Genomic DNA, 16,956 nt, shown 5'->3' with positions numbered 1-16,956 from the left:
TGCACAGTCCTGTGTTGGTTGGTCTCTCTGCTCTCTCTCTTGATTCTCAAAGGTTCTTCCTCTTTTCTGAGCCACAAGAGTCTCTTAAAACCACAACCAGATGATCACATCCCTGCTTGCCACTCCCCTTACCTCCTCATCCCTCTTTAGATAAAATCCCACTCCTCCATCTGAAAAGAGGCTCAACATCACTAGTTATCAGGGAAATGCAAATCAACAGCACAATGAGATACCTCTTCACATCTACCAGGATGGCCAGAATCAAAAAGTTAGACATCAACAAGTGTTGGTAGGGAAATGGGGAAATCGGAATCCTTATGCACTGTTGGCAGGAATGTAATTTGGTGCAGCTGCTGTGGAAAACAGTTTGGTAGTTTCTCAAAAAGTGAAACAGAATTACCCCATGACCCAGGAATTCCACTCCTAGGTATAGACCTAAAGGATCGAAAATGGGCATTCAAAAAAAACTTGCACAGGAGTGTTCATAACCAAACAATGAACATTCACAGTTACCAAAAGGTGGAAACAACCCAAAATATCCAGTAACCAGTGAATGGATAAACAAACTGCAGCATATCCATACAGTGGAATATTACTCAGCCATAAAAAGAAACAAAACCTTGAAGTACTGGGGATTGAACCCAGGATAATATCACTGTACTATCACAGGTGTGAAGTGGTATCTCACTATGGTTTTGGTTTGCATTTCCCTATTGATTAGTGACACTGAGCATCTTTTCATGCACTTGGCCATTTGTATATCTTCTTTGGAGAAATATCTGTTTAGATTCTTTGCCTTTTTTTGAATTAGGTTATTTGCTTTTTGTTGTTGAGCTATAGGTGCTCTTTATATATTCTGGATATTAATCCCTCATCAGATATATGATTTGCAAATATTTTCTCCCATTCTAAAGTTTTGTGGTCTAAATTCTTGTAGCTTAAGCCACCCAGTTTCTAGTCATTTATTAGGTGCTCTTCTGCCCACACCTCTGCCAGACCAGGAATTTGTATATGACATGTACATGTGTACACACACACACACACACACACACTATTTTGCTTGTTGTTGGGGAAGGTGAATGCTGCCCCTGCTCACCCCCAGTCCATGCCAGCCCCTGCACAGCCCCCTCAACCATCTGCTACAGCAGGCCCTGTCTGTCCTGAAGTCCCCACTGCCTGCCCAGGGCTTAGCACTCACGGACTGGCCAGGGCTTGGCCCAAACTCTGTGGAGAGGGCTGATGGAATATGTTGCCTGGAGGACTCATGGTATCTGGGAGCAGGGAGGGTGCAAGGGAAGTTTCTGGAAGGAGCAGTTCAGCAGGCAAAAGAGGAGGGCAGAGTTTGAGCAACGGCAGGCAGTAGGGGTTGGCACAGAGCATCTAGGAATTAGGGGGAGGCAGGAGCCATCAGGGCAGCCCAAGTTTGGACTTAATCTCGAAAAACAGAGAGCCGTCAGGATTTGAGACAGGAGGACTGGGTGGTCCACTCTACAGTTTTAGATGTTAGGCCCTGGTACCTGGGGGTGGGTCTCCTCACTAGAGGGACCACCTGGGCCAGCTGGGAAGGAATTTTGAAGAGGGACAGGATTTGGACATGACATAAAAAAGAGGTCTCACCCCCTGCAGAGGGACTTACCGCAGCAGGGCCATCGCTGAGTTGGGCACCCTGGGAGGGGCAGGAGGAGGCACCCCGCTCTCAGAGAAGGAAGGGAGCTAGCTCTCCCTTGCTATTTGCCAGAGGGTAAAGGGAGGCTCAGAGATGGAGGGGCCTGGCCTAGGGGATCTGTGGATGGCGAGGGTAGGGAGAGGGAAGTGAGGACTGGCAGTCAGGCGCCTGGGAGCAGCTGCGGGTCTGGAAGTTTCGCCTCCTGGCCAGCCTCATTTTCCCCAAAGGGCTCAGCTCCTCAAACCACGTGCACTGTATAGGTTGCTGGGTCCAGGCTGGGGCAGCGGTTGTGGGGACGGGGGCGCCCTGCCGGGTGTGGGGTGAAGACGGCGCGGAGACACAGCGCGGCCCAGGGTGGGGCGGGCGGGGCTGGTCCATGAAGGGAGGGAGTGCGAGGGGAGGCGGCCAAGCAGGGCGGTTGGAGAGGGGCAGTCCAGGGAGGAGGCGGGTTCAGAGAGAGCGCTGGGTCAGATTGTGGGGGTGAAGAGGGGTACAGGTTGTGTCGGAGGAGGCGGAGGGGGATGGGCCGGGTCCCGGGATGCGTCCAGGCAGAAGGCGGGGCGGGTCCCAGGAGGGAGTGGAGGAGAGTCCGCGGAGGGAATGAGTCCAGGGAAGGGAGCGGGGGCGGGGCAGGGTCCGCAGAGGGGGCGGGGCAGGAGGCCGGGGAGGGCGCGGCCGGGAGTGGGTGAGCGGGGCGGGTTCGGGCGGGGGCGGGCCCGGGGACAAGGCGGGTCCGGGGAGGGGGCTGCTCCCCGGCTGCCCCAGCCTGGCCGGGCGCGGAGCGGGGCGCATGGCGCCGGGCTCACGGCGCGGGGGCTGCGAACAAAGGGCCCCCGGCGGCGCAGTGGCGACGGCCGCGCTCGGACCCCGGCCCTGGCTTGGCCCCGGCCCGGCCCCCTCCCGGGGCGCGGCGCCCCACCAGAGCCGGAAAATGTGGGGCGCCCTGCTCGGGCCGCTGCTCCGGCTCCTGCTGCTGCTGCTGCTGCTGTCGCCGCGGGACGGCGTGCGCGCTGCGCAGCCCCAGGCCCCGTGAGTAGCCCCGGGGCGACCGAAGAGGCTGGCTGCCTCCGCGGGGTGGGGGTCGCGGGGACTGACTCAGAGAGATTCAACGACCTGTCCAAGGCCACACAGCCTCCGAGCTGAGCGGCGCTAGAGCCTTGACCCCGCAATCCCTGTGGGTCAGACTGGGAAGGGGGAATCCTGAGGCTTCAGAAGTGGCCCCGTTGAGGTGCAGGGACTCCTCAGCGCTAAGGCTGCGGGGCCACCCCACCCCACCTCGCCCAAGGCTGTCTTCTTGGGTGGCAATTTCTAGTTGTCCGTGGCATGAAGGTAAGAGGTGCGTGTCTTGGCTGAGAACTGAAAGGAGAGACCTACCGTTCCGTTTAACTTGAGAGGGCGTGGTGGTGATGGGGGGAGGGGGGAGGGAATGCTTGTTTTGCTTACACATTTTTCTTGAAGTTTGCTTACACAGCTTCTGGTGGGTCGACACAGCGAGGAGGTGAATTAACTGGCTGCTAAGGAGAATTTCCCATGAGTTGGCTTCCTAGGGAATACTCCCAGACCTGCCAAGTTTGGGTGAGCCCTTCGGGGTTGTGGGGCTCAGGAGCCCTGCCTCCGGCTTCCCCAGCTTAGCCGCTGGGTCCAACCCCGCCGATATGAGCCTTGTTCAAGCAGCCCTTGTATAGGAGTTCCCAGAAAGCAGGTCAGCAGTAAGACTAGGTGGGCGGAGGCATCTCCAGCGCTGCTCCTTTGGATTGCAGTTTGAAAAGTTGGGACACCATGCTGCCATTCCAGCCATGGGATTTACCTCCCTGGACCTTGTGAAACTGAAATGGCCAATTTTTGTCCTGATGCTTTCCAAGCTGGCATTCTGTTAGAATAGCAGTTCTAAGCCAAGGGGCGATTTTTGTCTCCCTGGGGTCATTCAGCAACGTTTGGAGGCATTTTTGGTTGTCATGTCTAGAGGGAGGCAATGCTGCTGGAATCTACTGGGTGGAGGTCAGGGATGCTGTTAAACATCCTGCCATGCCCAGGATGGCCCCTTACCACAAAGCATGATCCTGCCTGCAGTGAGAGACCATGCCTGATAAGGACCAAGTTCAGAGTCCCTGTGTTGCAGTGTTTTAAGCAGTTCTCAGGAATGTTTGTCTCTGACTAAAGTTGCCCTGGAATCTTACCTACTGTTGAGTGAAATAGAATCCCCAGTGATGGGAGACACACAATGATCAACCCAGGGTTCCAGATTAGCTGGCCTCTAAGCCAGAGCTGTGGCCCACCAGCCTGTAGGATCCTGTTTTAGGAATAGCCCTGCATACCCACTTCTCTGATCCATGTGGTTTTTATGTGAGGAATCCCTGGTGCCAGAAAGTCCCGTGGCTTTTGCATACTGTTTTAAGACCAATACTGCCTACACTTTACCAAACACCATCTTTCCCAGGATGGGACCTCCCAAGACCAAAGGAGAAGCCAGTGTCAGCCCAGATGCCAGGGGGTGCATCAGGTAGACAGTGATCGGCTGGTGAGCGCTCCAGCGGCTGCAGTTCCTGAGCTGCAAGGAAAGTTAATTTGGTCCCGTCAGGTTCTCTGGGCCTTTGGGTGGACGCACTGACTCGGATCTGTTAAGGGCTTTAAAAGTGCCCAAGGAAAAGGCAAACCAGTTTAGTGTATTTCCTCCAAATGTTCTTCCACGTTCAGCAGGTGCTATGTGGGAGGCCCTAAGGGTCAGCTGGGAGCCAGATGGAAAGATTCTGTCCTGAAGGTGGCCATATTTCAGTGCTGTGGTGGGACAGGACACACGGGAACTTGGGGTCATTGCCCGTGCAGGGCAGCGTTGGAGTCAGATAGTGCATAACATGTGCCTGGGGTGGTTGCGTGCTCCGGACAGTACAGTTACGTACCCAGGATCATTGCACGCCCTGTGCACTGCTGAGGCTAGACACTGCACAGAGGACCCTAGGGGCGTTGCCCCCTCTGATCAGTGCTGGAGCTGGTGCTGCACATCATGTATGAAGCATGGGTGTCCCCACATGTTTTCCCTTTCTCCTGTTCCCTTCTGGGGCCTGTAGTTCTGCACCGTTGGAATCATGCTGCCTTTTCTGCCAGGCCCTTGGCATCTGCCATTGCATTGTGAGCAGGTCACGTGGTTCTGGATGAACCTTTGTGATTTTCCACTGGAGGCTGCAGAATAACAGGAGGCAAGTCAGGTGGGGAGGACCTAGGCCTCCAGGTTAGGTACCTTAAGGGGACCCCGGGGCCCTCTCATACCTAGTTGTGTCATCTGGTGCATGTTTCTTCTCCCTTTGCAAGGTCAGCTTTCCCACCTGGAAAGTGGGATAATGACACCACTCTTTCAGAAATGTCTTCACAGTCAAGCTGAGGATTTTCAGAAAGAGTGGGCTGTTTTGATTCCATTGTACGTGGTGCTTTTCCTGTTTCAAGCCATTTAGTTTGTTTTCAGGGTCTTGGTCTTAAAATTAATACTGCAGGAAGCTCCTTGCTTCTTTCTACTGGGTTCCAGAGTCTAGCTGCCTGGGTTTATATCCTAGTCTCTTACTGACTCAGACACATGACTTGGCTTCTTTGGGGCTTCCTTTCTGACTCATAAGTGAGAGATGTTAGCCTTTCTCACAGGATGTCTTTGAGGATGAAGGGGGATCCTATCAGTTACTCAGCCTACAGGGGAGTGTTTTAGTTTGTGGGTGTGGCATGTGCAAAGGTCCTGTGGCAGAAGGAGCTGAGAAAAGAGACCAGAGGCCATAATACAGAGATCGAAGTGGGGTTTGGTGTTGGGTAGATCCAGAGAAGCCAGATTCTTATGGGGGTCTTCCGAGGTAAACAGCCTCAAGGACACACAAAGTGGCAGTGCTGTCAGTGTGATTGGGCATAGGTGGGAGTCCACCCAGGGTGCACCCTGATTCAGCCAGGTGATAGTGAGGCTAGGGGTGGGTCAGACAGCCTTTGGCCTTCACTGTGGTTCTCCTCTCTTGCAGGGGCTATTTGATCGCCGCACCCTCTGTCTTCCGCTCAGGAGTGGAGGAAGTCATCAGTGTGACCATCTTTAACTCCCCAAGGGAAGTCATGGTCCAGGCTCAGCTGGTGGCCCAGGGCGAGGCGGTGGCGCAGACCCAGGGAGCCATCCTGGGTAGGTCCCTGGGGTGCCTGACCAGGGCTTCCTCTCCCTTTGCAAAGTGGTTTTTAAGGCTCAGGCAGTGTTGGAATTGCTTTGCTTCCTCCCCACCCAACATCCAGAACCTTGGCAGGGGTCAGAGGGTGGGTTGCATTCTCCCCACTTTGTTGGTGGAGAGAGTAAGGCCCAGGAGGGACAGCCACCTGCCCAGTCTAGGAAATCAGAGTGCACTGTTAGCAGCTCAGGTTCAGTGGGCGCAGATCTGGGCACCCTTTCACATCAGCTTTGGCTGGAGGTGGGAAGGGGGCCCAGAGGGAATCTTGTGACCTTCCCAGACCTTTCGTTGAGCTTCTAGCACTCCTGTGGTGTTAGACCCAGATCTGGGCTCACCGCCAGCCTGCCACTGAGTTGAGGTCAGGCGCTGAGCCAGCCTCTCCCCATCCCCTCCATAAACTTCAGATAACAACAGCGCTGGCCTCCTGGACAAAAGTGCCAAGAGCAGGCCCCTGCCTCAGGGCCTGTAATCTAGCAGGGCAGGTAAATCATGCTTCGTGCAGAGTGTGGTGTGGCCACAAGAGGTGCCGAGAGAAGATGTCAGGCCTTCAAGGCTTACAAGGCAGCCGTTGTCCCCTGGGGATACGTGGGTGAGACCAGCTTGAAGGGAAACTAGAACGACTTAGGTACAGGAGGAGTGTAGGCAGTCTCGACTCCCCGGGCCAGTCCTGAAACCCAAATCAGTTTGGCTTCAGCAACAGAGAGTTTATGGGCTCTCATAATTAGAAGACTTGACTGGCATAACTGGCCGAGTCTCCCAGCTCCACTTCTGGGTGGGCCTCTGTCTCCTCAAAGCTCTGAGGGAGTCGCAGTTGTGGGACCTCTGGGGAAAGTTCCAGGATTCCTTCTGATTGGTCCCGGTTGGGGCATGTGCTCAACCCTGAACCAATCCCTGTAACCAAGGGGAAGGCCTGTGCTGATTGGCCCATTTTGGATCACGTGCTTGACTCTGACCCAATCACTAAGGCTAGGGGCAAGGTCTGTGTAGGTCTGCACGGAGTCCCAAGAGAGATGAGCAGAGCCCCACCAAGACTCATGAATTGGGAGCTGGGCAGGTGGCTCCTCCAAGGAAATTGGCTTATGTTAGCAGGAAATGGGGAATAGACACAGGGAGGCAAAAATAGTGGATTCGTAATCAAGTCCTGGAGGCCAAAGAGCCCGGACAGGTGTCGGAACAACAAATGACTCAGTTTGGGTAGACTAAAAGGTTGATGGGAGACGAGTTAGATCCACTGGAGTGAGGTCCACTGGGGACCTCAGTCTCCTCTTCTTTCTCTCCACCCTCCTCCTTGTTCTTCACCCCCGGAGTTTTCTCTTTGCTCCCCTCACAGCTTACCTTGGACAGGGGCCAGGGGTGAAGTGAATTAAGTATGCAGGCTGGCCAACTTTCCCCTGAATAGCTCGGCTTTGTCCATCCTCTCTGGTCTTCAGTCCTGGCCAGCTTGGAGGAAACCTCTCACTTCTGCCAATCCCAACCCAGCCCAGGCCAGACCAGCACAACCTAGGGTGTGTGTTTGTCCACAGAAAATCCTTCTGGCTTAAGAAAGCCCCAATTAGTAAGGCTGCAGCTCATGGAGGCAGGAAAACACAGCTCCTAATTTAACTGTTCTTGTTTTGTTTTCATTTTTTAGATAAAGGGACAATTAAACTCAAGGTAAGCTATGAATTTTTAAAATCAGAAACTCTACCTTGGAAGTAAAGAATTGAATTGGAATGGAACAAGAGAAGTTGCATGTGTTGCGAGAAAAATCAATAATGGTGATGTAAAAAAAAATGAAGAAAAACTTTAGAAAAGGGGAAAACTCACCCATAATCTCATCGCTCATAATTTTCACTTTTTCATGTTTCCCATAAATCCTTGTCTGCGTAAAGACATTTTCTTTCTTAGTTGCAATTAATGAGTATATTGTGGTCTTTCCTGGGATTTTCTCGTAACACATTGCATAAATATACTTCCATGTGTCCAAGTCTCTATATTGTAATTTGCATCTTATTGTAAGAAGCAGCCTACTGCATCTTTTTTATATACAAATTTACTAACAACCCTCCCACCCCACCACACACACATCACTTGTACACAATTAGATTTTTGTTTTCAGGGTTTTGATAATGTAATCCAAAAGTTGACAGCATCTTTGTGCGTAAAGCTGTATTAGCATTCTGGATACCTGCCTCAGGCTGAACACCCTGAAAGAGGAACTACCAGGTCAGGATCCAATCCTCTTGCTGGGTCCTGTTTTGTCGTAGAAGACACAGCATGGCACCACCGGCTGTCCATTAGAAACCAAATTTCCCACAGCCTCGTTGGCATTGAATATTATTACTTGAAAATTACTTTACATCCCAGACTGCATGTAGGTAATTCTATGACATGGGTTTTTAAACTGGAATCCTTGGATTTCAAGGCTGTCGTAAGCCCTTAAATTGTCTGTATTTTCTGGGTTAGCTAGTCCTTAACGTTTACCAGATGCGCAAAGGAGTCCCTGCAATGATGGGCTAAATGGACAATCATTTAAAATTATAATGTGTCCTACCCTGGTAATCAGACTGAAGTCTGAGGCGGTTCCTCTTCCACCAAATGGGATGTTTCATTAGTGGCTAATTGCTGTAGGGTGGCGGTCTTCCTGCCCTCTTGTCAATGTTAGAATTCTTTCTCTAGAACTCCCTCCCAGAGGTGGTTTTTACTGTGTCTGGAGACATTTTTGTTTGTCATAACTTGGGAGGGTGGGGGTGGGGGTTGCTACTGGCTTCTGGTGGATGGAAACCAGAGATGCACCTACAGTGCACAGGACGGCCCCTCCCCATCCAGCTCCAGATGTCAACAGTTGGGAAACCCGGGGTAAACAGGCTAGAGACACCCTTGCCGGCTTCCTATGAACAAGTCTGTTTTCTTGTGACTCAGAAAGCAGGGCTGCCCCAGACAGGAGTTAAGATTATGCTCTATCTGGGGCCACGGCACATGAGGGGGAACTCTCTACAGGATAGATGCTGTGGATTTGTGTAAGAAACCAATGAGGGGCCGTATAACTCTGGGAGAGGGGTCAGGGGATCTTAACACTAGACTAGAGATTCTGTAAAGGGTCTTGGGATCCTCAGCGTTTAGAATAGCTCTGGTTAAGCCTATCTCAGTGCTGGGGGTGGGGTGGGGAGGGATTCTACCCCCTGCCCCCAGGGGCCACTGGCAGGATCTGGAGACATTTCTGATTGCTGTGATTGGGGGTGAGGGTGCCACTGGCGTCTGGTGGGTGGAGGCCAGGGATGCTGCTCAGCACCCTGCAGTGACAGGACGCCCCCCTCCCCCACCACTGCAAAGGATGATCCAGTCTGTTTAACATCAGTCGTGCCAAGGTTGAGAAACTGCTTGTGGAACCATGGTGTGGGCATCAGACGAGAAGCTGCTCTTGTGGATGTCGGACCCCCCCCCCCACCAACCCATTGCCTCCCCCTGACTCCCCAGACCTACCTGCCTTGGGGACCTGAGCACTTCTGAGTACACATTCTGGAGGCCCGTGCCGTGGGGACCCAGTGTTGGCTGCCACGGGCGGTCCACGTCTAGTCTGTGCCTCGCCCTTACTATCTCTGCAGCGAAGATGGTGGGTAGAGGCCCATGGTGGGACTTTCAAGAAAGCCTAACTAAAACCTCGCAGGGTTTGTTTTATTCAGATTTTTTTCAGACTTACCTGTGCATCTTGGTAACAAATGTCTTGAGCATCTATTAAGTCCCAAGCACGAAGTCATACACGTTCCCTGCTCTCAGCCACCAGCCTTACTGGTGACAGGCAAAGGGTGGGTCAGACCATAAACCCCCGATTATGTGAATATGATCCCCTCAGAGAGTAGTAAGTGTTCTATTTTATTTTAAAATATGTTGGAGAAAGCGAGTGCTGAGGAGGGCAGGTAGAGCCACATTTTATATAGCAGGAGGGCCCCCTCTGAGCTGAAACCAGGAGGAATAGACATGCAGGGATCTGGCGGAAGGGCATTCTAGGCAGAGGGAACAGCCAGTGCAAAATTCCTGTGATAGGAAAGTGGCAACAAGAGACAGCCAGTGGCCTGGAGTGGAGTCAGCCAGGAGCCATCATAAGTGATGGGAGGGAGAGTTCCAGGGTGTGGGGTCAGCCCTCACCTGAATTCCTCTGCTTTGGGTGGTCTCTATTTCTGAGAGAAATCATACCATTCCCACCATCCATGGGTGTCTGTTGCAGACCATGCCTTTAAGGTCACAATCACCCACCTGCACAATAATGTGTTGGAAGCTCAGAAGGTCCCGTGAGTCTGGTGGCTCCTCTCTCGGGTATACTTGGATGCCCACGGAGTCCGGTAGTCTGGGACCCACACCCAGAGCCCCAGGGGCCTTCCTGGCCTGGAGGGGCTGGGTGCTGAGCGTTCATCTGGGTGGTGGACAGGCCTGTGGTGGCACTGGCCCCACCACACGGCCTTTCCCAGAGGGCAGCTGGCCCCAGGGAGCCTCTTGCTTTAGCTGGGCCCCCCCACCCAACCTTTTGCTCTGAGCTCCCAGAGACGCCAACTTTGCTGGGTCATCTCCCCAAGGGATCTTGGTCCCCGAGCCCTTGGCTGTCACTGGTGCTAGTGAAGTGAACATGAATCACTGTGATCGGGGGTAGGGGTGGGATCAGCTCAGGCTAGAACATTCCGGAAAGACCTGTAGGAGCTGGCAGGTGCAGGACCGGGTAGGACTGCCACTTTGCACTAAGGAGACTTGATTAGAAATGGCGGCTTCGCCGCTTTTCAGACCTGGGGCAAGTCACTTCATGTTCCCAAAGGTCACATCTGATCCTTCCGGTTCTCAGGGGCAGCCTCTTGTCCCCCAGCACCCTGCCCCCCAGAACACGGCCCCCATGGCCCCCGCCAGCTCCCTCCTACCTGCCCATGCCCCTTTCCTCTCAGTGGCCTGAGACTTTTTCCTCCTTGAATGAAGGTCTTTGGCCGATGCTGAGAGGTTTCCAAAAATAGGGGCAGATAAGGATTTTTTTTTTTTTTTTTTATCAGAGTAAGGGGTTTATCCTCCGGTTGGTCCTGAAGGTTAACTGTAGTTAGGAGGGACCCCACAGGCCTGAGAAGTCCCATCCTGAGGGTGGCAGGGGGCAGGCAGGGTCTCTCTGATGTTGTTCAGAGCAGACAGGAGGGGACAACCAGAGAGAGGCGCTACAGGGATGGAGGGTCCAGGCACACCCCAACCTCATCCATAAAATGGGCACGTGGGTGTGAGGACGGGTCAGATAAGTCAGCAGAACACTTAGCATGGTTGTTCACTGTGATGGTGACCAGGGCCTTTTCACCTCTTGAGGAACTGCATGGGTGGATGCTGACAGACGACTGGAAGAGGAACACCCCACATTTGGATGGTCTTAGGAGCTGGGGGCACATGTAGCTCCCATGTGAACTGTCGACCACATAATGTCCACCTGCCAGGCTTCCAGGGATGACCTCGAGCATCACATTGGTGGCAGGTGTTCACATCTGGGGAGCTATGAGTTTTGTCTGCTTTAATCCCAAAAGGAGCTGCTGTAGGTTATGACTCACACACGGATGTTCTGCTCACCACCTAAAAAAAAATAAATAAATAAAGGAGGGGAAGTTATAGCTCAGTGGTAGAGCACATGCTTAGCATGCTTAGAATGCACAGGGTCCTGGGTTCGATTCTTAGTACCTCTATCAAAAATTAAATAAAATAAAATAAAGCTAGTCGCCCCCCTCCCCCCTCAAAAAAGAAAAACTAATAAGGTGGTATTATATAGGGGAGCTTCCATCTCCTGAATGTCAGAAACTTTGCCCTAGAAGCATCTGAACTCTGGGGAGAATCCTTAAGACTGCAGTGGGGTTTCTTTTTGGTTTTTTTCCATCTCTGTGGCAAAAAAAAAAAAAAAAAATTTACTACTTTAACTATTTTTAAAGTGGACAATTCAGTGGCGTTTAGTACTTTCACCATGTTATGCAACCACTACCCTTATTTAGTTCCAGAATATTTTCATCACCCCATCCCGGTGAGTGGTCACTCCCCATGCTCCATCCCCCTCCAGCCCCTCACAACCACTAACCTGCTTTCTGTCTCTAAGGATTTGCCTGCTCTGGACATTTTGTAGAAGTGGGATTGTGTAATGTGTATGCAGTGTTTACAGGGGGACAAAGCACAGAGGCATGTATATCTATGTATGATGTATACACACATGCACGTACTCATATGTCTGTATATATGTGAAGGAGCTGGGGTCTCCATCGCTGCCAGCTCCCCAGCTGTGGCTGCATTTGGGTAAGACGGGAGATGGTTCTCGTAGCTCTGCAGTGGTGAGAACATCTTTGCAAGCTTGCAGTGTCAGGCTCTGTCATGTTAGGCTAGACCAGGTTTCTCTGTCTCGGTGTTGCTGACACTTGGGGCCAGATCATTCTTTGCTGTGGGGCTGCCCTGTGCCTCTCAAGGTGTTGAACATCATCTCTGGTCTCCACCCACCAGATGCTGGGAGCACTTGCTCCCTGCAGCCATAACACCGTAAAACATTTCCAGAAACTGCCAAGTATCCCCTGGTGGGGGGATGCAGTCGCCCCCAGGTGTGCACCCCTGTCCTCGACCTCCATGCTGCCTTCACACCCCCTGGGTCCCTTCCAGGGTGACACCTGCTTCCCAAAGCTCTGTGCTCTGCCTGCAGGTGCCTACCGGCCTCCGGGGCCAGGCACTCCTGAAGGTGTGGGGCCACGGCCTGCGGGCAGAGGAGGGCCCCCTCTTCCACAACCAGACTTCGGTGACCGTGGACAGTCGGGGCGCCTCTGTGTTCATCCAGACTGACAAGCCGGTGTACAGGCCCCAGCACCGAGGTGGGCGGCCGGTGCGGGCCGGGGGGAGGGCCAGTCACGGCCTGGAGCTGCCACACGCCTCTCTCCTTTCTTCTAGTGCTAATCAGCATCCTCACCGTCACCCCAGACCTGAGGCCCATCAACGAGAAGGTGAGATCAGCTTCTAAAACTGGGTGCCTGAAACTCACACACCTGGGTCTGCCTGGCCAGGGCCACCATCAGAAACTGGCCTCTCTCCCCTGCCTCTTCCAATTTCTACTTTTATTCCTAGTTTCTTTCTGGGGCTCCATGTTCCCTGGGGGGGACCCAGGTTGGGGGGCATCTTTGTGACAGAGAAAGGCAAGAGTGGTTGTGCTTCCACAAGGGGTACCAGTGGCCCCTGCCAGTGGTCAGCGCCCCTCTGTGCCCCGCCATGGCCCCTGATTTGAAATCCTAATAGCCTTGCATTTATTTAATGTTTATTAGAAAGATACTATATAATCACTACTTCAATTGGCAGTAATTTCAAATGTACAGAAAAGTTGGAGGAACAGTACAGATAGCTTCCTGTAGACCCTTCATGGAGTCCAGGGGTCGGCAAACTTCCTGTCAAAGTCCAGGTAGTAAATATATTCGGGCTTGCAGGCCAGAGGGATTCTGGTGCAACTTGAAACTACTCAGCTACAGACAATTCGTGAATGAATAGGCTGGGCTAGGTGCCAATAAAACTTTATTTACACAAGCAGGCAGAGGGCTGGATTTAGCCCAAGGGCCATACTTGGCCAAGTCTTGACCTGAAGCCGTGGTTCTTAAACTGGAGGGGGCAGCAGAGTCACCTGCAGGGCTTGTTCACACACAGATTATTGGGGTCTCCCCAGAATTTTTAATTCAGGAGCTTCGGGGAAGGGGCCCAAGGATCTGTTCAGGTGGAGTCTTCCCTGTTTCTTCCCCAAAAAGTCATTGTTTCCCCTTGGTAATCAGTGAGTAATCTGTGGGGGACGCTCGAGACTGTGGGCACCCTGTTACCAGTCAACGGGCTCATTTGCTACTCTCAGCATCCACAGATGAGTCCAAAATTACGTGAATCAAAACTTGCTCTGATGGTTGCAAAGTGGTGATTTTTCCAACTCTGTGGCTTCTTCTGTATTTATTAGTTGGCATTCTGCTTCAAAGAGGTGCTTTCAGAAGTTGTTGACTGTAAAGGAAGAGATTTAAGTAAACTATACATGTACATAGCAAAGATGGGAGCGTGGTCTGGGACGACTTCAGTTGAGGGAACCGCGATGGGCCACGTGTACGGTGCTTAACCGTGTGCCAGACACGAGCACGCTCTGGCACTTGGGGAACATGACTGAGCAGAGCAGGCTCGGACCCCACCCCCAGAGGGCCCGTATCCTGGAAAATAATCCTGCAAAGTTCCCTGGTGGGTCCCAGCCTAGAGCACAGTTCCGATGGGTACTGTCTCGCTTTTATCATCCCAAGTTTCTGCGCTACTTTTTCATTGCATATTTTAATGCCCGTGTTTTTGATGCATCCTTGCAAACTCCCCTTGGTGCCCATCTTCCTTCTGTCCAAGGAATGCTTCGTACCCAGCCACCCCCTCCTGGTGGATGTTTGCTTGTTTCCAGGTTTTGGCCATTGTCAGGGATGCTGCCCTGACTGTCTTTATGCTCGAACCTTCTTTTCCACTGGCCTGTCCTTCCTCAGGCTCAGTTGGACCCCAGGAGTGGGATACTGGGATCCACGGCCCTGACAGTGTTGAGGTCCTGAATGTGTGTGTTTTTGAGTGGACGGTGCCTGGATGTTGGAGGGGGCTGCCTGCCCACAGCCCTCCCCAGGGAGGGGGGGTTGAGGCTCAGTCACTGGACATCACCCCCTGCCCAGTGTCCAATTTTTGCCAGAAAGGGCTTCACGCAAACGATGGGAGGAAAGGGACCTGGATCTGTATGTGCAGCTGCTTATTTTCCTCTGGAGGTTGGTTGAGGGCCCAAGAAGGCTAAATCTCAGGATGCTGAATTTAAAGTGCAGAGCTTCCTTTGGGCTCAGCATGGACACCCTTGGATGCACAGGGACCGTTGAGCTGATGGGTTGGATCCCATGTGTACAGGGTTAGCCGTGCGTGAGGGCACAATGCTGGGATCAGGAGGCACAGTTGTGCAAAGTAGACTCCACTGGAGAGTTCTGCATCTCGGAATCAGTGTTGACTCTTCACTTCACTTTGTTGATGTTCACTGGGTAGAAGCCAGGCTCTAGGCAGGTGCTGGGAGTTTGGGGAGGAACAGGTGCGTTCCAGGCCTCCTGGAACCTGGCGTGCGCCACCTGCCGAAACAATGCGGTGGCAACCTGGGTGGTCTGCCTGGAGGAGTTGTCCTTAGTTGGGGTGCGGGGGAGTCTGGAAGGGAGGGTAGGGCTGTGATGGGGAGCAAGGAACACAGAGGCCCCAGGTGGGACTCAGCCAGCCTCATTGTCAGTGGCAACTGTATGAGTTTGCTGGCTGATTTAAAGGACAGAAATGTGTTCTCCCCCAGTTCTGGAGGCCAGAGGTCTAAGATCAAGGTCTGGGCAGGGCTGGTTCCTTACATGAGCCAGGAGTAGAGGATCTGCTCCAGGTCTCCCTCCTTGGCTTGTCACTGGCCGTCTTCTTCCTTCTGTGTGAGTCTGTGTCCAAATTTCTCTTTCTCATGACACCAGTCCTGTTGGATTGGGACCTACGCTAGTGACCTAGTTATTTTAACTAATCACTGCTATAAAGACCCTTCTATACGGTCACATTCTGAGGCACTGAGGGTGAGGATGTCAACATATGAATTTGTGGAGGAGGGGGACGCTGTTCAACCTCTGACAGCACCTGTCCCAAGGGATGAACAGTCAGTGCGCATGGAGGGCTCAGGACTCATGGGAAGGTTTGCTGACCACCTCTGTCTCTGTTGCAGCTGGAAGCCTACGTCCTGGTGAGTGGCCTCCCCCTCCACAGCCTTGGCTCGGGGATAGTTAGCTTGCTGTCTGCAAGATCTGGTCTGTCTTTGCCCACCACCCACTCTCTGGGTTAATCCCTGCTGGCCCCTTCGCCCTACAAGTCTGCGACTGGGTTGAACCCTGGGACAGACCGAACACATGTCTGTCCATCTCTTTGTAGATTTGCACACAGCTCCCTAAACCAGGAGGCAGGTCTGCCCCTCTGTCCCCTTGTCCTCAGACAAGTCCCTTCTACGCCCTGAGCTTCCGTTTGCTCTGTATAAATAGCTGATTTTGGGGTCTGCCCTAGAGAGAGGGCTTGGAAGGTCCCCATGCACGTGGGGCACACATGGGCTGCCCTGAGTTTACGGTGGGTCTGTCCCGCTGCAGGATCCCAGGGGCTCACGGATGATGGAGTGGAGACATTTAGAGCCCTTGTGCTGCGGTAAGTCTCTTTTCCAGTCCTTTCTCCTAATTCCTTCTGCGCTTTGAGGGCTGCACCTTTGGGTGGCAGATGCGAAAAACTTCCTGGGAGAATTGCACGTGCTGTCTGGGCACCTGCAGCTCCTTCACGGCAGCCTTGGACTCTCTGCCACGTTTCTCTGTGCCTAGGATCCAGCTGGGGCTTCTCCCGTAACTCAAGACCTTTCTGGAATATCAGGACTTTGTTTGTTGGCACCCCGACCTTCCTCCCACTGCAGAACTTCCTCCTCCTCCGCCCAGCCTGAGACATTTCTTTTCCAGCGAGGAGTCAGAAGGCTTTGCTTTGGCTGAGAAGCTGGCTTTTTTTCTATCTCTATGACAGTAAGGGCCGTGTAATTGACATCCTTCTGTGCTTTGGCCCTAAAGGAAGCGGAGCCCCATGAGAGGGGAGGTATAGGGGCGATCTGGGGAGACTGAGGACAGCTGTGCACCCTCAACCTGGGAAATGCACAAACATGACAGACCCTGAGTCCTGCCTGGGGGCTCCTGGACCCCGCATGCCTCTGTGAACCAGGGGCCAAGTAGGGGGTCTCTGGCCCATACGTGGGCCATGGTGGATTGTGCCGTGTCACCCATGCCTCTGGGTCCCCTGGCCTGGACTTGATCCTTCCCCATGTCCGCTTACCTCTTCCCAATTCTGAGATCCCTGAGGAGGGCTGCCAAACTGGATCAGGGTTCGTGCAATTCTCCAGCACTGAGGGAATGACTAGCTGGGGAGCAGAGTGGATGAGCTGGGTGGCCCGTCTCCCTGTCTCATCCAGCTCACCACCTGCACCTGGCCTTGGCCTCAGGGCTCCCCCAGGAACTCAAGGTGCAGTCTCTCCCAGCTTCCCCGCCTCAGCCTATGGGAGTGCTGCTTCTGCGCAGACCCCCACCAGCCTGT

The 16,956-nt window shown here is 53.2% G+C and overlaps 1 protein-coding gene across 2 annotated transcripts in view; it reads left to right on the top strand.

Annotated features, from left to right (window-relative positions):
* The first annotated feature begins 2,597 nt into the window (after positions 1 to 2,597).
* CPAMD8 (C3 and PZP like alpha-2-macroglobulin domain containing 8) overlaps positions 2,598 to 16,956 on the top strand; it is a 76,022-nt gene continuing 61,663 nt past the window's right edge. For both annotated transcript variants that reach the window (XM_064479965.1, XM_064479964.1), the window contains exons 1-7: positions 2,598 to 2,695; positions 5,656 to 5,807; positions 7,478 to 7,500; positions 12,512 to 12,677; positions 12,754 to 12,806; positions 15,569 to 15,586; positions 15,981 to 16,035. In XM_064479965.1, coding sequence (XP_064336035.1) covers positions 2,598 to 2,695; positions 5,656 to 5,807; positions 7,478 to 7,500; positions 12,512 to 12,677; positions 12,754 to 12,806; positions 15,569 to 15,586; positions 15,981 to 16,035 — 565 coding nt within the window. The remainder of the gene's footprint in view (positions 2,696 to 5,655; positions 5,808 to 7,477; positions 7,501 to 12,511; positions 12,678 to 12,753; positions 12,807 to 15,568; positions 15,587 to 15,980; positions 16,036 to 16,956) is intronic.

The sequence above is a fragment of the Camelus dromedarius genome, chromosome 27, assembly GCF_036321535.1.
Source record: "Camelus dromedarius isolate mCamDro1 chromosome 27, mCamDro1.pat, whole genome shotgun sequence".
In the NCBI taxonomy this organism is placed as follows: Eukaryota; Metazoa; Chordata; class Mammalia; order Artiodactyla; family Camelidae; genus Camelus; species Camelus dromedarius.
The sequence above is the reverse complement of the archived record's forward strand: the minus strand, read 5'-3'. Positions and strand labels throughout refer to the sequence as shown.